Source organism: Bufo gargarizans, chromosome 6, assembly GCF_014858855.1.
Source record: "Bufo gargarizans isolate SCDJY-AF-19 chromosome 6, ASM1485885v1, whole genome shotgun sequence".
Lineage (NCBI taxonomy): Eukaryota > Metazoa > Chordata > Amphibia > Anura > Bufonidae > Bufo > Bufo gargarizans.
In genome coordinates, this window is record NC_058085.1 from 126,277,963 (window position 1) to 126,303,279 (window position 25,317).

Consider the following 25,317-nt stretch of genomic DNA (forward strand, 5'->3'; position numbering starts at 1 on the left):
ATATCCTGTTCCTTCTATGTACAGACGTGGACAAAATTGTTGGTACCCTTTGGTCAATGAAAGAAAAAGTCACAATGGTCACAGAAATAACTTTAATCTGACAAAAGTAATAATAAATTAAAATTCTATAAATGTTAACCAATGAAAGTCAGACATTGTTTTTCAACCATGCTTCAACAGAATTATGTAAAAAAATAAACTCATGAAACAGGCATGGACAAAAATGATGGTACCCCTAGAAAACACAGAACATAATGTGACCAAAGGGACATGTTAATTCAAGGTGTGTCCACTAATTAGCATCACAGGTGTCTACAACCTTGTAATCAGCCATTGGGCCTATATATATGGCTCCAGGTAATCACTGTGTTGTTTGGTGATATGGTGTGTACCACACTCGACATGGACCAGAGGAAGCAAAGGAAAGAGCTGTCTCAAGAGATCAGAAAGAAAATTATAGACAAGCATGTTAAAGGTAAAGGCTATAAGACCATCTCCAAGCAACTAGATGTTCCTGTGAGTACAGTTGCACATATTATTCATAAGTTTAAGATCCATGGGACTGTAGCCAACCTCCCTGGACGTGGCCGCAGGAGGAAAATTGATGACAAATCTAAGAGACGGATAATCCGAATGGTAACAAAAGAGCCTAGAAAGACTTCTAAAGAGATTCAAGGTGAACTTCATGCTCAAGGAACATCAGTGTCAGATCGCACCATCCGTCGTTGTTTGAGCCAAAGTGGACTACATGGGAGACGACCAAGGAGGACACCATTGTTGAAAACGAATCATAAAAAAGCAAGACTGGAATATGCCAAACTACATGTTGACAAGCCACAAAGCTTCTGGGAGAATGTCCTGTGGACAGATGAGACAAAAATCGAAGTTTTTGCCAAGGCACATCAGCTGTATGTTCACAGACGAAAAAATGAAGCATATCAAGAAAAGAACACTGTCCCTACTGTGAAACATGGAGGAGGCTCTGTTATGTTCTGGGGCTGCTTTGCTGCGTCTGGCACAGGGTGTCTTGAATCTGTGCAGGGTACAATGAAATCTCAAGACTATCAAGGAATTCTAGAGAGAAATGTACTAGCCAGTGTCAGAAAGCTTGGTCTCAGTCGCAGGTCATGGGTCTTGCAACAGGACAATGACCCAAAACACACCGCTAAAAACACCCAAGAATGGCTAAGAGGAAAAAATTGGACTATTCTAAAGTGGCCTTCTATGAGCCCTGACCTCAATCCTATTGAGCATCTTTGGAAGGAGCTGAAACATGCAGTCTGGAAAAGGCACCCTTCAAACCGGACACAACTGGAGCAGTTTGCTCATGAGGAGTGGGCCAAAATACCTGCTGAGAGGTGCAGATGTCTCATTGACAGTTACAGGAAGCGTTTGATTGCAGTGATTGCCTCAAAAGGTTGCGCAACAAAATATTAAGTTAGGGGTACCATCATTTTTGTCCATGCCTGTTTCATGAGTTTATTTTTTTACATAATTCTGTTGAAGCATGGTTGAAAAACAATGTCTGACTTTCATTGGTTAACATTTATAGAATTTTAATTTATTATTACTTTTGTCAGATTAAAGTTATTTCTGTGACCATTGTGACTTTTTCTTTCATTGACCAAAGGGTACCAACAATTTTGTCCACGTCTGTATAAGAAGCACAGGGAGCTCTATACACCTGTATATGTGGAGTACGTGTTCATTCCCCTATATACACATATATAATGTTCTTCTATGTATAAGAAGCACAGGGAGCTCTCTATACACCTGTATATGTGGAGTACGTGTTCATTCCACTATATACACATATATCCTGTTCCTTCTATGTATAAGTACAGGGAGCTCTCTATACACCTGTATATGTAGAGTACGTGTTCATTCCCCTATATACACATATAATCTGTTCTTCTATGTATAAGAAGCACAGGGAGCTCTCTATACACCTGTATATGTGGAGTACGTGTTCATTCCCCTATATACACATATATAATGTTCTTCTATGTATAAGAAGTACAGGGAGCTCTCTATACACCTGTATATGTGGAGTACGTGTTCATTCCCCTATATACACCTATATCCTGTTCCTTCTATGTATAAGAAGCACAGGGAGCTCTCTATACACCTGTATATGTGGAGTACGTGTTCATTCCACTATATACACATATATCCTGTTCTTCTATGTATAAGAAGTACAGGGAGCTCTCTATACACCTGTATATGTGCAGTACGTGTTCATTCCACTATATACACATATATCCTGTTCCTTCCATGTATAAGAAGCACAGGGAGCTCCATATACACCTGTATATGTGGAGTACGTGTTCATTCCCCTATATACACATATATAATGTTCTTCTATGTATAAGAAGTACAGGGAGCTCTCTATACACCTGTATATGTGGAGTACGTGTTCATTCCCCTATATACACCTATATCCTGTTCCTTCTATGTATAAGAAGCACAGGGAGCTCTCTATACACCTGTATATGTGGAGTACGTGTTCATTCCACTATATACACATATATCCTGTTCTTCTATGTATAAGAAGTACAGGGAGCTCTCTATACACCTGTATATGTGCAGTACGTGTTCATTCCACTATATACACATATATCCTGTTCCTTCTATGTATAAGAAGCACAGGGAGCTCTCTATACACCTGTATATGTGGAGTACGTGTTCATTCCCTATATACACATATATCCTGTTCTTCTATGTATAGGAAGCACAGGGAGCTCTCTATACACCTGTATATGTGGAGTAAGTGTTCATTCCCCTATATACACATATATCCTGTTCCTTCCATGTATAAGAAGCACAGGGAGCTCCATATACACCTGTATATGTGCAGTACGTGTTCATTCCCCTATATACACATATATAATGTTCTTCTATGTATAAGAAGTACAGGGAGCTCTCTATACACCTGTATATGTGGAGTACGTGTTCATTCCCCTATATACACATATATCCTGTTCCTTCTATGTATAAGAAGTACAGGGAGCTCTCTATACACCTGTATATGTGGAGTACGTGTTCATTCCCCTATATACACCTATATCCTGTTCTTCTATGTATAAGAAGTACAGGGAGCTCTCTATACACCTGTATATGTGGAGTACGTGTTCATTCCCCTATATACACCTATATCCTGTTCTTCTATGTATAAGAAGTACAGGGAGCTCTCTATACACCTGTATATGTGCAGTACGTGTTCATTCCACTATATACACATATATCCTGTTCCTTCTATGTATAAGTACAGGGAGCTCTCTATACACCTGTATATGTGGAGTACGTGTTCATTCCACTATATACACATATATCCTGTTCCTTCTATGTATAAGTACAGGGAGCTCTCTATACACCTGTATATGTGGAGTACGTGTTAATTCCCTATATACACATATATCCTGTTCTTCTATGTATAGGAAGCACATGGAGCTCTCTATACACCTGTATATGTGGAGTACGTGTTCATTCCCTATATACACATATATCCTGTTCTTCTATGTATAGGAAGCACAGGGAGCTCCATATACACCTGTATATGTGCAGTACGTGTTCATTCCCCTATATACACATATATCCTGTTCTTCTATGTATAAGAAGCACAGGGAGCTCTCAATACACCTGTATATGTGGAGTACGTGTTTATTCCCCTATATATACACATATATACTGTTCCTTCTATGTATAAGATGCACAGGGAGCTCTCAATACACCTGTATATGTGGTGTACGTGTTCATTCCCCTATATACACCTATATCCTGTTCCTTCTATGTATAAGAAGTACAGGGAGCTCTATACACCTGTATATGTGGAGTACGTGTTCATTCCCCTATATACACATATACATGGAAGAACAGGATATATACACCTGTATATGTGTTCATTCCTCTGTGAATGGTGAGGAGATTGTGCACGCCCTGCTGTTCCCATGTCTGCGGGAGTTCCAAAAAATGGCTAGTTTAGAGGTCCTGTCACTGACCCGTCTGTGTTGGTAACTACTTGCGTTCTCCATGTAATACCAATCCTGGAGCATCTGTTCTTGTCACTCTATGATGTATTATTCCTGCTAGAAGTTATGAATGAATTGTTAGGTGGAGTAGTGGACAGGTAGGATGCACGTACATGAGCACTGATGGAGGACACAACCGTACGACCACAGGTCATGCAAACATGAAGTCTGTTATGCGGGCGTTCCCCTGTGGCTGCACATGTAAGAAAACTGAACATATACTCCCCTTCCGTTCTGACAGTGCCAGGGTCCCCACTGTGCTCCAGGGACCCTGGATGAGGCAGGTCATCGATGCATAGCTCATATTCAGAAGCGACATCTGACAATTCTTATGCTTTCCTTACAGGTTGTCGGCCTTTCTCAAGGTGCCCAACTGAACGTCTGTGTGAACAGCTGATGTCTTGGAAGCAGGAGAAATGGGCAGGCGTAAGGATCTGAGCGACTTTGACAAGGGCCAGATTGTGATGGCTAGACGACTGGGTCTGAGTATCTCTAAGACTGCAGAACTTGTGGGGTGCTCCCGGTTTGCCGTGGTCAGCACCTTCCAAAAGTGGTCGAAGGAAGGACCACCGGTGAACCGACGAAAGGGTCACGGGCGCCCAAGGCTTATTGATGCACGTGGGGAGCAATTGCTCGCCGATTTGGTCCAGTCTCACAGTGGGGCTACTGTAGCGCAAATTGCCGAAAAAGTTAATGCTAGCTTTGATAAAAAGGTGTCCGAACACACAGTGCACCGCAGTCTGCTGCGTATGGGACTGTGAGGTGCCATGGGAGGTGAAAGGAGCAAGATGACAGCAGTCATGGATGGGTTTAATCCCTCTAGGGACTAATGTTGGACAAGATGTCTGACTACAGCTCAGTGCTATCCAGAGGACTCGATGCTGTTCAGTGACGTGTGGAGGGTTACATGCAACAGCAGGCCAAAAGGAGCCAGTCAGCATGATCTAGGCCCCACCACACACCTGTTATTCAGGATGGTGACAGGTTCCCAATGATGTTCTGCATGCAGGAACGCTGCATTCCCATGCCTGTGTAGACCCACGGGGGTGGAACCACTTTGGAGGGGGTCATCACACTGGCTGGTTACCTCAAGAAGGGATTGACATCCCACAGGCAATGTATGTCAATGTCGTCACATGTGCAGTGAGGTGTACTGGCATCGGCTCTAATGTCATGAGTAGTGTTGAGCAAACTTGTGTTTTAAGTTCGGCGTCTAAAGTTAGAGTTCAGGTTATCAAAGTATCCCGCTATGGATTCTAAATTCCGATATGGTCCGCGGTAGCGGAATCCATAACGGGATACTTCGATAACCCGAATTTTAGACGCCGAACTTAAAACACAAGTTCGCTCAACACTAGTCATGAGTGTGTGCCAGAGGTGGCTTGTGATAAGGTACCTGGCCTGTGTGGTGTCAATTGAGCCAGCAGGGGGCGGCCAGCTAGCCTTCTCCAAGCTATAGTTCTGCATGATGCTGACCCTGCAAGCAAATAGAAGAACCTCACTGGGAAGTGGTCGCTGTCCTGGATACCAGACTGCAGGTTGTAAAATGGCAGAAGACAAGTCCTGTTTTATTGTATGTAACGTTCTCATTTAAATAAAAGAGAATTCAGGAGACTTCTGATTGCCTGTTATTGCTGGAGGGATGAAATGTGGGGACTAAGCTTTCGGGGTCTTAAAGGGACTGTCCATTTTCATGAGCAAACTGGACAACAGAGGATCGGCCTGCCATTAATAGCCTGGCAGATCCATCACCACTGTTTTGGTTTTTCTGGCTGGAATCTGTTTACCTGGCTGCAGCGGTGACGTTAAGTCAACAACTCGTGGCCACTGTAGCCAATCTCTGGCCTCTTCGGCGCACCACTGCGGCCAGTGATTAGCTGCAGCGGTCACACGTTGTTGTGACGTCACCGTTGCAGCTGTGAAAATGGATCCCAGCCAGAAGAACTGAACCATACAGCATGGGATCTGCCAGGTAAGTAATCACTTCTTTATTGGAAGTATGCCCTCTGTTTTGTTAGGTTTCCACCTGAAACAGGACGACCCCTTTAATATGGCAACGATATGTTTATCACAGGACTGCAGTGAAATGCAGCATATTGCTGGGGTTGTCAGAAGTATCTAAATGAGGTCAGGTTTCCCATTCAGTATGACATGGCCCCCAGCCCAAAAATTGGGACAGGCCAGATCTGCAAGAGGTGTGGGTGGGAATGAGGTACTGAGCAGGAGATCACTTCTGATAGCCATGTCCTGATGGAGTGTATGTGGGGGGCTGTCTTCATGAACCCCCTGTTTTTATTATAACCAAAGATACATAGGAAGAGTGACTTTTAAAGAACTGAATTATGATGGATTTAAAAAAATAATAATAATAAATATCTCTATATATCTATCTCTTTCCAGGCGAGTGCTGCACTTCCAGGATCATGTGCTGTAAATTTGGCCATGCGACACTAGCCCTGTTTAAACCCACAATGTACAGGGGTTGCGCTGGCGTAGTGAGGCAGCCTTGGGTGCTGTGAGCGGTCTGTGCTCGAGGCTGCCTGACTGCGCAGACGCAACCCTCAAACATTGTGAGTGGAAACCGGGCTAGGATCCCCAACATAATTAAAACTGGGAGTGCTACGCTCGCCCAGTAAGGTAAAGTTCAGAGTAAGGCCGAATGCACACGGCCGTTGTTCACGGCCGTGAGCGGTCCGTAGTACCGCGGCCTGGATTCCTGCTGAGTGCAGGAGCGCACGGTGTCATGGGTTGCTATGACGCCGTGCGCTCCCTGCTGCCGCCACAGTACAGTAATACACTGGTATGATCTATACCTAAGGCCGAATGCATACGGCCGTGTTTCACAGCCGTGAGCGGTCCGTGGTAACACTGATAACTTGGTATGAGGCCGTGCGCTTCATGCCGCCGCTGCACTACAGTATCGCACTTGTAGAGACCATACCAGTGTATTACTGTAGTGCAGCAGCGGCATGAAGCGCACGGCGTCATATCAACCAATGATGCCGTGCACTCCTGCTCTCAGCAGGAATCCAGGCCGCGTTACCAAGGACCGATCACGGCCGTGTGCATTCGGCCTAATGCAAATTCTTATAAGACTCGCCACTGTGGGTGATATGAGACTAAAGGGGTAAGGGGTCCACTCACATGTCCGCAAAATGGGTCCAGATCCGATCTTAATGGTGAAAAAAAAATGTTACTTACACTTCCGTTTTAATGAATCAGTTGTTCTATCTATTGCGCATGCGTGAAAAGGAAAAGCGGATCCGTTAAACTGAATAAATGACGGTTGCCATTGGAGGTATCAGTCATGCCATTGACTTTAATGTAAATCTAAACAGAACTGTCACTTTCCGTTTTATTTTTATGCCAGAGGGAAAAAAAGGTGCAAGCAACGGAAAGGATGCGAACGGCGGCATCCTGACATACATTTTGTCCTGTTCTTTTGAATAGGCATAATACTGGAAATGTTTTTTTTTTCCGGTTTTCTATTCCTGACACGGAACAGAAGAATGGCAATTCAAACGCAGATGTGAGCTCCCCCTTATCTGGGTCTTATTCTGGGACATTTATGGTACATCTACAGGATCAGCTGCCCAGGGGAGGAGGCTGGCTAGCGCTGCAACAATCGGCGCCATCCACTGAACAACAAGCAGCGCTGATTGGGGGGGCGCTCGGAGAGTGATGGCCTATCCTTGGGGTGAGCCATTGCTTGTAAAGGATTGGCCAGTCCCTTTTAAAGAAATGCTAAACTAAAAATGATCAGAGCCGAGTATTTCTCCATTGATTGGCTGTACTGGGCCTGACAGCATCGTACCTGAATGATACCTGTAATACTCAATTGTATTCCTTCCATGAATGACCCATGCTGCCCTCTACTGGTCACAATACAGCAGCACACGTGTTGGAAAACATCCACCTGACACACACCAATTAACTTATTAACCATGCAATTAATGATCCAGGTTTGTGGGAATGATCTCATTGCTTCCGGAGACATTGTGTCATCTCCCTAAAGGGGTTTTCCCATTACAACAGCTTATACACAGGATAGGGGATAATTGTCTGATCAGTGGGGGTCCGACCACTGCCCCTCATTTACCCCCAATCACGAGAACGTGGGGCAGTGGCCACATGCTTGGTGGTGCTTCATTCACCACTGGGGGATTTCTGGAGATAGCTAAGCTCCTATACTGCGCTTTCGCTGGCAGCCCTATAGAGGTGACGTGCACGTGTATGTCTGCCGCTCCATTCAAACAGGGTTCTGGTCATCGGCTGGGGCCCCAATGTTTAAAGCGCTGCCAATCAGACAACTATACCCTTCAGCTATATAATCCCTCTAATGAGATGGACAGTGCCAAACGGCTGCCGTGGGGCCCAGGCCTACCATGTGTGTGTGTGTGTATATGTATCAGTAAGGGCTTATTTGGTGGACTTTTCAATGGGTCCACAGAAAAAAACGGAAGTTACTCCGTGTGCATTCTATTTCCGTTCCGCAAAAAAATAGAGCATGTCCTATTATAGTCCACATTACGGATAGTACTGTTCTATCGGGGGCCAGCTGCTCCGTTCCGCAAAAAATGAATTGCACACGGACGTCATCTGGATTTTTTGCAGATTGCAAAAGAAATACGGTCGTGTGTATGAGCCCTAATCACGTTTTGCCGCATCTGTTAACGTGTACAAAAAAAACTATATGTTGAACAGATGCCTCAGACTGATGCCATACAATGGCATCTGTTCACCATTGAGTGCCGAAGTTAAAATATAATAAAACGTATATGATAAACGGAGGCATAAAACGTGATGTGAACCCAGCCCAACACTGCAATGTACTACGAGATGACAGGTTCTAGCCTCTTGCGCTTCTACTGCTGTTAAACCTACCAGAACTTAACAGAACCCAGGCTTGGCATGGCTCAGACCCATGACTTGGCCCCTGGGTAATGAGCTTCTGAGGCCAGATATACTACAGTGAGGCTTACTGCGCAGGCACAGAAAGGAAGATTTATGGCACAGGTGCAGAATCTCCTGGGGAATCCCTCATGAAGAAGAAGTGGAACAGAAAGGGACGGTCATTGCTGCTGCCCCTAGATGTCATGCTCCTCATACAGCCCGCGGTGGAATACGAGTTGTTTCAGCCAAGGGCGTCCTCAGAAACCAGGTGACTTCAGCTGTGAGGTACTGCAGGTGGTTTAGGGGGCATTTTGGCGGTGACAGGTTTCTTGTCAGCTGGGTCCATCGGTTTGGTTTCTTTGGAGAAGTGGATCAGTGACAGCATTATGGCTGCCGGTGGTAACAGAAGCTTTTATACCAGTCTGCCCACAATAGGGCTTGGGCACCTCCTTATCCTGGAATGCCACACAGCTGCCCCAACAGAACAGATCAATCGCTCTGCCCGTGAAACTCTCCAGTGCTGTCTTGGCTTTACAGATGGGCAGTGGAAGAGACAGTGCCCATCTATACCCACAAAATGGCCAGCCATAGTGCCCCCTGTATAGCGTCAGCCACAATATCCACCGGACTGCAGCAAGTACAAATGCCCCACAATGCCCTCCATATAGGGTCAGCCAACGCTCACAGTAATGTAAGCCACCGTGCCAACAACGCTGCAGACTGCCTACGCATCTTTTGTGCTAAGCCCCCATGCACACCACCATATTTTGCGGATTAGATGCGGCCACAAAAACTGCCAACAGCACAACGTGTTCTGCCTGCATCCACATGTCCGTTCTGCGGCAGGAGGTGAGGAAAACCAATGGCATGCACACAACTGGGATCCGTGTTTTGTAGACCGCAGAACACATACGTTGTGTGCATGGAGCCTAATAGTAGACATTTTCAGCAGAAGTGACCTGAGAGAGATTGCTTCTGCCAAGGGGTTAGCGCTATTGCGATGGTCAGACAAAGTCATTTTGGCGCCTGAAATCTGCTTTTTAAAACAAATCAAATCCGCCTTCAAATGAGCAGCTTTTCAGCAGGTATCTGAGGGTCCGATGCGCATACAATGATGGCTATTTCCTGTGGAACAAAATGTCTGCAGAGCACACACACTGGAATATAGGACCCCGGGCCCTGAAGACATCATGGCGGAGAGTTATCAAAGCTGGTGTAAACTGGCTTAGCTGCCCATAGTAACCAATCAGATTCCACTTTAATTTTCCAAAGGAACTCTGAAAAATGAAAGGTGGAATCCGATTGGTTGCTGTGGGCAACTAAGGCCCCTTTCACACGAGCGAGTTTTCTGCGCGGGTGCAATGCGTGGCGTGAACACGTAGCACCTGCACTGATTTCTGACCCATTCATTTCAATGGGTCTGTGTACATGAGCGTTGTTTTTCACGCATCACTTCTGCGTTGTGTGAAAATCGCAGCATGTTCTATATTCTGCGTTTTTCACGCAGCCCTGGCCCCAGGGGGCTTCAGTGAAAAACGCATTGCATCCCGTAAACAAGTACGAATGCGATGCGTTTTTCACTGATGGTTGCTAGATGTTGTTTGTAAATCTTCCGTTTTTTTATCACGCGCGTGAAAAACACATTGCACCCGCGCTGAAAAAACTGAACGCAATCGCAGACAAAACTGACTGAACTTGCTTGCAAAATGGTGCGAGTTTCACTGAACGCATCCTGAACCGGAGCTAATCTGTCACGCTCGTGTGAAAGAGGCCTAAGGCTACTTCCACACTTGCATTTTTGCCTGATCCGGCAGGGCCTAGCAAAAACGCTTCCGTTACTGATAATACAGCCATCTGCATCCGTTATGAACAGATCCGGTTGTATTATCTATAACATAGCAATGACGGATCCGTTTTCTATTGTGTCAGAGATAAACGGATCTGTCCCTATTGACTTGCATTGGGGGTCATGCCGGATCCGCTTTGCTCTGCATCCCAGGACGGAAAGAAAAACACAACATGCATTTTGGAGCATTCTATTCTGTTCAGTTATGTTTTGTGCCCATTGACAATGAACAGGGACAAAACGGAAATGTTTTTCTCCGGTATTGAAACCCTATGATGGATCTCAATACCAGAAAATAGAAACGCTAGTGTGAAAGTAACCTTAGGCTGAGTTCACACCTGAGCATTTTACAGCGCGTTCCTACGCGCTGTAAAACGCTCAACTAGGAGAAACCAATGCTTCCCTATCGGCATGGTTCTCACCTGGGCGTTTTACAGCGCATACGATCGCGCTGTAAAACGCCCGACGTCCCAAGAAGTACATGAGCTTCTTTGGGGCGTCTTGTCGCGCGTTCCCGTACATAGACTTTCGGGAACGCGCGACAATGGGTGTTCGCTTGTCTCTGTATGCGCGATTGCAAACGCCCGTATAATCGCGCATACAGAGCGCTCCATCGCGAACGCTCAGGTGTGAACCCGTTTTCCCTTTACGCCAGTTTGAGCAATCTCCCCCATTGTATGTGTATTATGGGATGGTATACCATTCATGTAGAGAGGGGTTCTGCTTCTAGTTACCAGAAATGAAACCTTCCCAGTCCATGCCGACCTGTCACAGACGGTGACGTCATACAGTCATGTGACGAGCTGTCTATTTCCTGTAGTCACCAGGCTGTAGATCACGGTGACGTCCTTGGCTTGTGACGGTAAGTGTACACTCCCTTCAGAGACACCGCCCACACACAGACTGCAAGGGTGCCAGGGGGCGAGATTCAGAATCACCCAGTTTAAAGGGGTATTCTCACCTTAATGATCACTGTTAAATCTGTTAATGATTTGGCAGTGATCATTTTTCTAAATACATTTTATTAGCCAATTCCCACCCTTTTTTAGAAAATAAGTCCCCTCTTACCTGATGTTGTCTTTGGTCTCCCCTTGTTACGGCCACCTCTCTGGTCGAATCCCGCCGGGCCGCGCTTGCGCAGAAGACTGAAGAATCTCTCCCAGCCGGGTTGCGCAATGTCCTGAACGCGCATGCGCCATGATGACTTCTTCCTGGCCAGTATAGTACAGAGCCACGTACGCGCACACCGGCTCTGTACTATGCAGGCCAGGAATAAGTCACCATGGCGCATGCACGGCGTGCACGTTCAGGACATTGGGCGGCCCAGCCGGGAGAAAATCTTCAGTCTTCTGCTCAAGCGTGGCCCGGCCGGGAGAAGAATCCAGGAAGTGAACGTCGCGCTCAAGGAAGGTAAGGCCTCTTTCACACTTGATTGTCCGGATCCGGCGTGTACTCCACTTGCCTGAATTACACGCCGGATCCGGAAAAACGCAAGTGTACTGAAAGCATTTGAAGACGGACCCGTCTTCAAAATGCTTTCAGTGTTACTATGGCAGCCAGGACGCTATTAAAGTCCTGGTTGCCATAGTAGGAGTGGGGGAGCGGTATACTTACAGTCCGTGCGGCTCCCGGGGCGCTCCAGAATGACGTCAGAGCGCCCCATGCGCATGGATGACGTGCCATGCGATCACGTGATCCATGCGCTTGGGGCGCCCTGGGAGCCGCACGGATGATAAGTATGCTGCTCCCCCACTCCCCACTACACTTTACCATGGCTGCCAGGACTTTAGCGTCCCGGCAGCCATGGTAACCATTCAGAAAAAGCTAAACGTTGTATCCGGCAATGCGCCGAAACGACGTTTAGCTTAAGGCCGGATCAATGCCTTTCAATGGGCATTAATTCCGGATCCGGCCTTGCGGCAAGTCTTCAGGATTTTTGGCCGGAGCAAAAAGCGCAGCATGCTGCGGTATTTTCTACGGCCAAAAAACGTTCCGTTCCGGAACTGAAGATATCCTGATGCATCCTGAACGGATTTCACTCCATTCAGAATGCATTAGGATAATCCTGATCAGGATTCTTCCGGCATAGAGCCCCGACGACGGAACTCTATGCCGGAAGAAAAGAACGCAGGTGTGAAAGAGCCCTAAGTATGAAAAGGGAAGATGAGAATACCCCTTTAATGAAAATGCCAGGACAAATATTGCTGTAGTTAGAGGGGGGCCACTTCAAATCAATCCTCGAGGACCCCCAGCACCTTCACTATTGGTGACAAGATCATTTTCTATATATTGGTTTATATGTAGTTTGGAATCGTTCTATGGTTGATAGAAACCACTCACCTTTCACAATCAGAGCCGTAGTTTAAGGCCTTATTCACACACGTGAGTGATTCGCGGACAGCACACGTCCCTATTCATTTTAATGAGGGTATTCGCACATCTGTGTTTTAGCACAGTCCGTGCTTTTAGCACAGATGCACGCTCTATTTTGTCCGTGTTTACGGATCCATCACGTCCATTATAGTCGATGGGTCTGCCAAAAACATGGGCGGACGCCATGCGTGTTTCACAGACCGTTTATAGCAGGTGCTCTGAAAGTTCAGTTGTGCAGTGTCAGGGGAACACGGATGACACGTGGAGAGCAAAAAACAGACACGGATCCTTCACGGAAATCTCCACAGATGAATCACTGACCATCTTATCGTGGATGTCATCACGGGCGTGTGAATAAGGCCTAAAGCCTGGGGAAAGACTGTGCAGCACCTCAGGCCTGTATGGGGGTCCGCAATATGCGGGCACCTGCATCACGGATGTGGACCCTTTCACTTGAATGGGTCCGCAATATGGAAGGTCCTTCCGTGGGTTTCTCTCCGTCCCTCAGCACCGCAAAAAAATAGAACTTGTTTTATTTTATTTTTGTGGTGCAGACAGATCATGGACCCATTCAAGTTGAATATGTCTGGATCAATCTGCAGCAGCCGCACACAAGAGGCCTTAAAGGGGTTGTCCACATTTTAATTTTTTTTTTACATTCCCCAAGACCCAGAAAAGAAAGCTACAGGTGAAACTCGAAAAATTAGAATATCGTGCAAAAGTCCATTTATTTCAGTAAAGCCTCATGCACACGGCCGAGAGCGGACCATGGGCCGTGCGCTCATGCTGTCAGCAGGAATCCCGGACGGGTTTCCACGGTCCGCTCTCGGCCGCGGAACATGGCCGTGTGCATGAGACCTAATGCAGCTTAAAATTAGAATATTATGAAAAGGTTCAATATTCTGGGCACAAAGTGTCACACTCTAGTCAGCTAATTAATCCACACCCCTGAGCAAAGGGGACCTGAGATTGTGACGTTGGGGTTTCATAAGCTGTAAGCCATAATCATCCAAATTATACCAAATAAAGGCTTGAAATATCTCACTTTGCATGTAATGAGTCTCTCTCATATGTTAGGTTCACCTTTTAAGTTGCATTAGGCCTCCTGCAAAAGAACGTGGTCATACTGCGGCCCGTAATGCACAAACACAGACCGTGGTGCAGCCGCAGCGGATCGCGGACCCATTCACTTTAATGGGTCCGCAATCCGGCCGTTGCGCAAAAAGATAGGACAAGTACGGGATGAAACCCCATGAAAGCACTCTGTAGTGCTTCTGTAGGGTTCCGTTCCATGCTTCAGTTCCGCACCATTCCGCCTCTCCGGATTTGCGGACCCATTGAAGTAAATGGGTCCGCATCCGTGATGTGGAATGCACACGGAACGGTGCCCGTGTAATGCGGATCCGCAATAAGGCCACTGAGCGCACACATTTGTGTGCAGGAGGCCTAACTGAAATAAATGAACTATGCACGATATTCACATTTTTTGAGTTTCACCCGTATAATTGACCGCTGCTCCGTTCCGGCTCCTTGGCTGTCTTTATCGGACTTCCAGTTCACGTCTGTCGACTTCCTGCACTTACGAGGTTACGTGTGCTGCTGCAGCCAATGACAGGCCTCAGCAGTGATGTGTCCCCAAGAGGTGCGTGACCCAGTAATGACATGCCACTTGGGAACATGTCACCACTGAGGCCAGTCATTGACTGCAGCAGCGCACATGACCCTGTCCATGAGGAAGCCGACAGACTGGAAGTCCAGTGAAGAGATCCCAGGAGCCGCAGGGTCATAATGGAGTGGCGGTCAGCGGTAAGTATAGCTGTCTTTACCGATACCGCTGGATGGGGGGTGAGGATTAAAAAGAAAAGGGAAACGGACTGCCAACCGCCCTATCACTGCTGTACAGGACATAGGATTGGTAGCAGTTAGTGGGTGGTGAGGGCACCCAAAATACTAGGTAAAAAGGACAATTCCCATCTGCCTTCACCCAGCACAGGACACTGACATGTCCATTCGTTTAGATGGCCGCTGTGTAATACCACATTTGCTCAGCAGAGGCCACTATTCAGTGGTGGTGGCAGCGATGACAACCATCCTATGTGACAAGCACACAGTGACAGCAATGGTCATTACCGGCTGCACTTATCACTCGCTGCGCCCCCTACAGGTTAAATAGAGCGGTACACCGTGGAAGTATACTAATTGATATTGGTAACTCCTCAGCCTTTCTTCATTCACCTCCCTAGTATTTCTATATTGGACAATGTATAGTACAAAGCATTAGTGAGACCCGCACTATAAGCGCCCACGCTAGGAGGTTGCTATTGGCAACCGCACCATTTTCTTTTCTGCGGACGTTTAATACCGCCCACTACTAAAATGGCCGCCAGGACGTGAGCCCCGCCCGGCAACGTTTACGTCACTTCGCAGGAATTTTTCAAAAACACAATCAAAACGTGGGAGGGACTAAGCGTCCGCAATACGTACTGACGTCACCCCACCACAGTATAAAAGACGCTGCAGGCGCCTACGTGAGCACGTCTTACACAAGCTCTCCACAGCGGTACCCAGACACTAAGTGCTCCGCCGTTCTCGCCCAGGAAACCTCATCTTATCGTATGTCCGCTATCCAGAACCTCAATTCCTTCGGTAAGTAGCCAGTCTGAATACAGAGTAGTGTTATTGTGTGGCGCCGCTCTAGTGAACAGTAGTGCTGATTGTTCGCGCGTTTATCGGGCGATAGAAGGTATATTCCCGTTCCGCCGGGCTGAGGTATGACTGAGATGGGACCGACGGCTCCCTCTGTGAGGCTCTAAACCGTAATATGAGTGTGTCGGGGCTTATCGCAGGCGCCCACTGTGAATTAGTGCGTCACAATACATCAGTTAAATACAAAATAAAAAATGTGACGGGGTGTAAGAAAGCGAATGGACTCTAGCCGGCGTCTTCAAGATACCTCTGGTCTGTTGTGCGGTGAGAAGATGGCGGCCGTAGCTTTCCTCTGGAGGTTGTTGTCGCAGCGCCTTCTGAGCGGTGACGTCACGGGGCGTGGCTTCGCTGGCGTCTCAATAGGCACCGCCATCTTGCGTAATCTGACGGGATTGTTACATGGACGTCTCAGATTCGGTCTTAACAAGTGATTCCTTTTAAAGGGGTTGTGCCGTTATTTTAAACTGATGATCTATCCTCGGGACCCCCGCCGATCAGCTGTTGTGGGAAGGCAGCGGCGCTCCGGTAGCGCCGCCGTCTTCTCACTGTTTACCGCACGCCTAGTGATGTCACGACCAGTATCACTGGGTGGGGCTAACCTCCTTTCACGTGAGCTAAGCCCCGCCCCGTCCAGTGATCCTAGTCGTGACGTCATTTGGCCTGTGGTAAGCGGCGAGGTGGGGGTCCCTGGATAATCAGTTTACAATAACTGTAGATCCCCCTTTAATTTTAGTTTTGAAAGTAAAGCACATCTGTTTTTTTTTTTTTTTTTTTTCTTCGAGCAGTGAAATGTCTGAAGCCGATCCCTTCAACCTCACCTTGTTGCTCGGGTCCAAAGGTGTCAGGACAAGACCGCTATGGTCATGGGAAACCAATGTGGCGTACACATCCACTAACACTGGGTCGGTCGGGGGGGTCTCCAGGGGTTGGAGAACATAGTGTAGTGGTCTCCTAAAGATATTCTATTAAAGGGGTTGTCCGGGTTCAGAGCGGAACACTGTCATGCCCATAATTTCATGCTCCTGATCGCGCAGGGCAAAGACTCTTCTGGTAACAATAACGCCCGGCAGAGGCTTCCACCCAGCAGTAAGACTGGTTTGTCACAAACGCCGGAAAATGCCTTTGCTCTGTGCAATTCAGTGCAGGGCAAAAGTGGGCGTCGGAGCATGAACTGGGGATATGTCCAGGTTCAGCTCTCCCAGACAGTTCCTTTAATGGAGACAAGTGTCAGGTTCTCTTGCTGGTTGCAAACTGCCTCTGGGGTTATCGAACCCCTAAAATGCCTGCCTTGCCATGCTCCCCGACACTCTTGTTGCTGCTGATGCCTGGCTGCTGCACCTCCCATATGGATTAGAACATCTGCCAATGGTGGTGGGGGGGGGGGGGGCAGCCAGTAGCAGGCCAATGAGTGACCTGGGCATTTTAGCAGGCATTATAGGGGTTAGGTAACCCTTTTAAATGGATTCTGTAACCTTGTTATAGAGCTGCAGACATGCACGGCTAGATCGCCGCTAGCATGTCCACAATATACCTGTCCTATAGAGCGGTGTGCTTTTTATTTTGTTTGAAAAATTATTTTATATGTATATCAGCTTGGTAAGGAGCCCAAAGGGCTGTACAAACATTCCTGGGGACCAGCCAAATCCCCTGTGACAGAGCCCAGCACTGCTTGTGTCCTCCTAACTGTGGTGAAAGGAGGAGATTCGGAGGACGCAGGCAGTGCTGGGCTCCTTCACAGGGGGCGTGGCTGGGCACCAGGAAGGTTAGTGCAGCCCCTTACAAGGCTCATTTACATATCTCTAAAATCAAAGGACAGCTCTATAGGACCAGTATATTGCGGACATGCTAGCGGCGATCTAGCCGTGCGTATCTGCATCTCTAACCAAATAGAAGGTGACAGGTTACCATAAGTCCTTAAAAAGGGATTCGCTCATTAGAATGCAGAGGGGTGGGGGTCCTACATGTGAAACCCCTCTGGATTGGTGGGAAACTCCTATAACTTGTTCCTTTACAAATTGTAAGATCTTGGCCTGGAGGAGCTGCATGAAGCTGAACGTGAGCATGCTTGCCAACAAATACCCATGGCATCTTCAATCCTTCAAGTTTTAGGCCTAGTTCATACTTCAGTGATTGATCCAAAATAAAGTGAGGCCTTCAGAGAAGTTATAATGGAACAGATGCAGACCTCTCCATGTCTGTCCCCGCACCTGGTTTTGGCCCAGTCACTGATGTGATTCATCAAAGTGCTTCTAGATGGTATATTTACATGAATAATCAATGCAGCAAAATATGGAGTTTGGCAGTGGATTCCCCCTTGATTAAATTATTTTGTCCTTTGCAGACCCCTTTGCTGATGCAAGTAAGGGTAATGCTGGTACAGAAGATTCCATTCATATAAGGATCCAGCAAAGAAACGGTAGGAAGACCCTCACAACTGTCCAGGGCATCTCTGATGAGTACGACAAGAAGAAACTAGTCAAAGCCTTTAAGAAGGTAAGTGTACTAGAGAACTATCAGTAGAAAAGGCATTCACTTCAGCAGTGGGTTAATGGCATGTTGTGTTCATTTGCAGAAATTTGCCTGCAATGGTACCGTTGTTGACCATCCAGAATACGGAGAGGTGATCCAGCTTCAGGGTGACCAGCGCAAGAATGCCTGCCAGTTCCTCGTTGAGGTGAGTAAAGCCAGCATCTTAATTCACTTTGAACATGGTGGGGCAGGGGAATTAGAAATGGGATTGATTTAAGGATCCAGTTGGGTCTCTGGCATCTGTCAGATTCCTTCAGAGGTATGCCTCTTGGGCTTTGTTTAGGGTTCAGGAGAGCAGAATAGTGCTGGAAGAATGAGCTCTCTAAGCCAGTGTATCATTTAGTCCGGACTAATTCTGCTGCAGGCATGCCTCTGACTAGCAAGGACAACACTGTCAAGTATTGGGAAGGGGGTACTCTTTGAGTTGGTCATAAATATGAACTAGAAAAGTAATGTGTAATCTTCTGCTTTCCTTACAGGTTGGCCTTGTTAAAGATGACCAGCTGAAGGTCCATGGGTTTTAATGTTTCAACTTCAGTGAAAGACTTCCATTAACAATGAGTAGAGGTCTCCACGTTTCTCCCTTGTCATAAGTTTAAGGCTTGTGACATTCTATTAAATGGACTGTAATAAACTTGGTAACCTGTACAGTTTTGGTGTGCTCCCTTGGTGGCTACATGAGGTGTGCAATAGGCTGGCTGCACACAACTCCCTCGTTGTCATGGTCAAAAGGGGTTATTTACAGTAGTAAAAAGTAGCAGTCTAACATTAACCTGATAAGTCACTCATTTTGGTAGAAGTGATATTTCTACATGGCCAAATTTAGTTGTTAGTTATGAAACAGACCCAACAATTAGGACATGCATACTCGGAGTAATTGACTCATTAATAGAAAGGGGTGTGCTCAAAATTGACTAACTTCACCAATTTAATTATTTCTGTGTAATAGGTTAATTTGGGCCATTTAAGGTGGGAGGGTGGCAAATGTTACACATGTTGGCTATAGTGCATTTCCTTCTGATACTGTGAAAAATGGGTCGTTCCAGACATTGTACTGATGAAGAACGTACTCTGATTAAAAAGCTGATTGGAGAGGGGAAAAAATATATAGATGTGCAGCAGACTATGGGCTGCTCAGCTAAAATGATCTCAAATGCCTTGAAGTGGCAACCAAAATCTGAAAAACGTGGCAGGAAGCGGGGAACGACTGTTCGGATGGATCGAAAAATAGCCAGAATGGCAAAGACTCAGCCAATGGTTACCTCCAGAAAGATCAAAGTTGATCTGAAGTTACCAGTGAGTACGGCTACAATCAGAAGACGGTTAAGTGAAGTCAGGTTACCAGCAAGCCCTTCCCACAAGTCCAGTTGAAAAAAGCATGTCCTGAATAGGTTAAAATTTTGCTTAGGAACACATTGACTGGCCCAAAGCAAAATAACACAACATTTTGTGTACTGATGAACACAGAATTGTTTTTGGGTCAGATGACGCCTCTGAGCAGTGAAGTCATGCCACAGTACATTGTGGTGGAGCTAAAATCACAATATGGGGATTTTTCTCATACCAGGGCATTGGGCCTATTAATCGTGTACAAGGGATCAGGCTGAGGGTGGCAGTATCTCTGAAACTAGTTTAACTGTCTGCGTGCTGCTTCAAGTGTATAGAGTTGACAAATGGCATTGTGGATGAGTGACAACTGGGGAGTGCTATTGGTGTGAGGTGACCTCAGCTATGACGGTGCGTTCTCTGGGCCCACTCATCCATTTGGAAGGTGTTCTCAACAGACTTGGGTATGAATCCATCCTTGCAGATCTTGTAGACCCTTAAATGCTGCTTTTCCTCAGGGGTGGATGGGATCTTCCAGCAAGACACTGTCACATGGCTAGAGATCAGACATTGGTAGGAAGAACACGACCAAGACTTACAAGTACTACCCTGGCACATCAGTTCCCCAGACTTGAACCCACATTAAGGGTCCATTCACATGTCTGCAATTTTGTTCCACATTTTGCAGAATGGAATTGTGGACCCATTCATTTCAATGGATACAGAATTGTGGATGCAGAGAGCACGTAGTGTGCTCTCGCATCCATTCCATCCCCATAGAGAATGAATGGGTCTGCAATTTGCACAACAGATGCAGACCTGTTATATGGACGTGTGAATGGAGCCTAATCCTCTAGGAGCAAAATTGTCCTATTCGTTCTGAGTCCCTCAGGCCCTCCAGCAGCTATGGGATGCACTGCAGTCAGCATGGCTCCAGGAACTGGTGACAACCCACCCGGACAGAGTCCCTCCCAGCCTGTCTAGCTGCACACGGCGGTTACTCTGGATATTAGCAGGGGGTCGTAATGATTCTACTGTGGGTGACTTGGGAGGTGAGATGCTAGCTCATCTGTTATGTTGCCTGGACTTGCAGCACTGCAGGTCCCAGAAGTGATGTGGGTTAATGCACACTAAAGGTCAAATGCGTTAATATGTAGGGCTGCACTGTAGGGATCTTGAAATCCTTTTCCAAGATACCCTGCTGCTTGGTCATACATATTAACTCATCTGGATAAGATGGCTGACTGCAGCTTGATGCCACCCAGGATATGTCAGTGCTGTTCACGTAGCACCAGGTTAAACTTCTGACAAGGGAGCTTGTGTAGATTGATGCTTTGCTGTTTCTCTTCAGCACCATTTTGTAAAATGGCAAGTTCTGTTTTTATTGTATTTAACATTTTTATTTAAATAAAAAAAATTGGAAACTTCTCATTTGTGTTGAACATCCTAAACGGCGTAGCTAGACCTCCTGGAGATGGGCCTGAACGCTGCAGCTATACACACGGGTATATACCACCAGGAATGTGTCGGAGGAGCAGAGCCTGGTCATATTTTATGACTGCATTGTAGCCAGTAAAACCAAAATGGGGGAAGATGCATATAAGGGATATCCACTTTAATATTCTAGATTTCTGGTATTCCAGCTGTTGAACTACAACTTCTTGCATGCCCAATTCACTTCTGTCTGAATTCCTGGAGTTGTAGTGTCTCCGTACCTGACTTTCCAAAGGGTGCTGGCCTCTGCCCTGTTGGGTAATTGGGTGGGTTGCTGTTCTGGATCCTCATCTCTTGACCAGAGTGGTTGTAAAGAGTGTTATTGGAGGTCCTGTCCCATTTGGGCTGTGGTGTTGGTGCCGTTGCAGAGAAACTGAATATAAGGGTGCACAAGCAAACAGGACAGCAGTCATCTGACACAAGGGAAAAACCTGTACTGTATAAGTGTAAAGGGGGTGTGCTACTGCCAGTGTGGGGATGACTGATCACCCTAGTTATAACTTCCTTCCCCTAGGTATGGACCTTCCTTTAAGGCATTTTAAATGAAAAGCGCTGAACATTCATCCTAGGCTACAATCTGCCCAGGATAACCGCTCATTACTGGGAGCCCTGACAGGGAAACACCTTGTAATTGGCAAGGTTCAGGTTTTTTTTTTTATACAATATTTCAAGCTGAATCTGGAGAGATTACAAAAAGAGGAAATTTAAAGGGCAGAAAACTGCTCCTCTGGCTTCAAAGCTTGCATCAAAAACCTGAACAAAATCTGCATGTTCTAGCACCTCTAGGCTATGTTCTCATGGTGGAAATCCGCACTGAATCTGGTATTAGTGCAGCCTTGTATTTGGCATTTCAGACCATGCCAAGGATGGGCGCTATCCACACTGGAATTCCGCTTGCGGTTAAGCTCTACTCGGGCCAAAATATGATGGAGTCCGTAGGACTAAAATTGAAAAATCAAGGTGGAAGCCGTGGTGGATTTGTGTGCAGAATTTTAACAGTATCAGTGAAGTGGGTGAAAAATAAGGGTTAAATTGTTGTAATGGGAAAACCTAATGTGAGCAAAGTTTCACACCTAAAGATGTCAAATGTAGATTATGAAGAAACAATTATTTTAGGTAGTTGCAGAGCTTTTCGTTACATAATAGTGAGACTTTGGACACAGCCGTAACCTTAAAAGAACCTGGGTAATATTTTGTAGGTTGTCCTTGTGCCCCCAAAACAGCTCTGTACTCAAGACCTCTAAAGTGTTCAAGTGAATGGGACCTGAGCATCAGTTACCCAGCAGCTGGAGCGCTCTGCTTCCTCCCCATACAGGTGGCATGTGTCAGACCACACCAATCTGACGTTGATGACCTGTCCTGAGGATAGACCTTTCTCCATGAATTCTTTATTAGTAATCAGTCCATAAAAAATGTACAAAGAAGGCCAATAACGGTAGCAACGTTTCGACTACACAGTAGTCTTTACAAACATGGTATGTAATGCTCCCTCCAGGTATTTCTGGAACTAAAGGTGACACCCACACTTCACATAACCAATCACAATGGGTAATTATTCACATACACCTAGCTTAAAAAGCTACCAATAAAGATTCACCCACTAATGATTATCCTCAGTATACACCTGTGTTTAATCGTGTCAATGAGACTATCCACCAATGGACAACACCACCTCATGTATCCCGTCACAGCCTGGCGTCTCAGGTTTCTCAATGCGCATGTCTCACATATGACGTGCCCCGCTGTATCTCGCCCTATCAAAGCATGTGATCGTAACTACTATCACAAGTACACTGTACAGTTTCCCCTCAGGTCCGACTCGTCAGATGTCCACTACAATATTTGCGCAATCGCAAAAGCTATTAATCACATGATCGGGTCGCACACTTACCGCCGGTCAATCAAGCCTGCGTCCAACGCCAAAAGCATCACGTCGCCTAGACAACCAAATGCTACCGATGTTAAACATATTTGTTAATTGTGGGACGTCTGTCAAGTGGAACTGTTCTCAATTTACATTATATCACCTTTATATATATATATATATATCTGTAAGGGTACTTTCACACTAGCGGTTTTCTTTTCCGGCGCTGAGTTCCGTTCTAGGGTCTCTATAGCGGAAAAGAACTGATCAGTTTTATCCCAATGCATTCTGAATGGAGAGCAATCCGCTCAGGATGCATCAGGATGTCTTTAGTTCAGTCTTTTTGCCTTTTTCAGGACGGAGATAATACCGCAGCATGCTACGGTTTTATCTCCGTCCAAAATTCCGGAACATTTGCCGGATCCGGCACGAGTTAACCCATTGTGATTGGTTTATGTGAATTGTGGGTGTCACCTTTAGTTCCAGAAATACCTGGAGGGAGCATTACATACCATGTTTGTAAAGACTACTGTGTAGTCGAAACGTTGCTGCCGTTATTGGCCTTTTTTGTACATTTTTCATGGACTGATTACTAATAAAGAATTTATGGAGAAAGAGGCTGCCGTCACCTACTATGTGAAGGTCTATCCTAGGGCGACCGTGGATCCGGTGCATAGCTCCAGAATTGCGTCAGTAAGGTACAGAAGTGCTGCTCTACACAGAAAATGAGTCCACTATCCTGAGGATAGTCATCAGTACCTAGAACCTGGAAAACCTCTAAAAGTCCTATAAGTTGCGAGGCGGATGCTCCACTTGTTTTTTCAGCATATCTTACAAATGCTCAATTGGATTGAAATCTGGGGAAAGCCACACCTTTAACTTTGTCATGTCCTTTAAACAATTTGTGCAGTGTAGCAGAGCACATTAGCCCTCTGACTTTAGAGAAACCATTGCCATGGTGGGGTGTACTCGAGTCTTAAGGGGGAGGCTGTCACCAAAATATGACGTTATACACCACCTACATGGCTCTCTAGCACACCTATCCATGATTCAAATGGTACCTTTGTAATTTTCTTTTGACTTTCACCAGAAGGAAAAAAACAACGTTTAATCCATATGTAAATTAGGGCTCACAAGTGCCCAGGGGCGGCGTTCCGTGTGTAGGAGCCCAGGCTGCTCTGCCTTCTTGTTACATAACTCCTCCCCAGTCTCTTCCTTGGCCCGCCCTGCAAGTCCCTTGCTTCATCCACAGGACCAGCCGATATCCCGTGCATGCGCAGTGCACCGCTGGCCCGGGTATGCACACGGTGATGCCTATTGTGGGCGCGGCATCGCTACATGTAGTGCGCATGCGCCGGCCTCCAGTCCTCCTGTTTGCTTCTGGTCCACCCCCTAGTCACTGGCACATGCGCACTACATGTAGCGATGCCGTGCCCACAATGGGCATCACACTGCACATGCCCGGGCTAGTGGTGCACTGTGCACGCGTGGGATACACGGGATATACACACGGGGCACTTGCAAGCCCTCATTTACATATAGATTAAATAACGTCGTTTTTCCTGCTGGTGAAAGTCAGAAGAAAATTACAAAGGTACCATTTGAATCATGGATAGGTGCACTAGAGAGCCATGTAGGTGGTGTACAGCGTCATATTTTGGTGACAGACTCCCTTTTAGTATGCCAGGACCCAAGGATTTCCAAATGAATTTTGCCTCTTAGAACATCACAGTCTCCACCAGCTTGCCTTCTTCCCATTGTACATCCTTGTGCCATTCCCTCCCCATATACTGTAAGTGGTGCACCCTGATGTCCATTATGTTCATTTCTATGGTCCATGTTGCCAATGGGTAGTCAGCATGGGCACTCTGCCTGCTCTGTAGCCCCATGCACAACAAGCTGTAATGTTCTGTGTGCTCCAATACCTATTATATTCAGCAGTAGCTTCGTCAGCAATTTGTGCCACAGTAGCTCTTTTGGGCTGACCAGAGCTAATGTTCTGGCTTGCCAGTCCACTGGTTGTCCTTCCTTTGGACCACTTCTGGTAGCTACTAACCACTGTATACAAGGAACACTCCAGAAGATCTGCTGACTCTGACCAAGTCGTCTGGTCATCACAATTTGGCTTTCTGTCAATGTTGCCTACACATGCCCATTTTTTCAGCATCCAACACATCAACAATGGGTGCCATTTCCACGAGATAATCAATGTTCATGTGTCTTTAATGTTATGGCTGATTGTTGTGTAGGAATATTTT

At 46.4% G+C, this 25,317-nt stretch overlaps 1 protein-coding gene across 1 annotated transcript; it reads left to right on the forward strand.

Annotated features, from left to right (window-relative positions):
* Positions 1-15,653: 15,653 nt before the first annotated feature.
* Positions 15,654-21,128, forward strand: LOC122940342 (eukaryotic translation initiation factor 1-like). The gene is made up of 4 exons (XM_044296966.1): positions 15,654-15,786; positions 18,188-18,339; positions 18,419-18,520; positions 18,855-21,128. The coding sequence occupies exons 1-4, from the start codon at positions 15,756-15,758 to the stop codon at positions 18,897-18,899; spliced, it is 330 nt and encodes a 109-aa protein (XP_044152901.1). The 5' UTR covers positions 15,654-15,755; the 3' UTR covers positions 18,900-21,128.
* Positions 21,129-25,317: the final 4,189 nt, after the last annotated feature.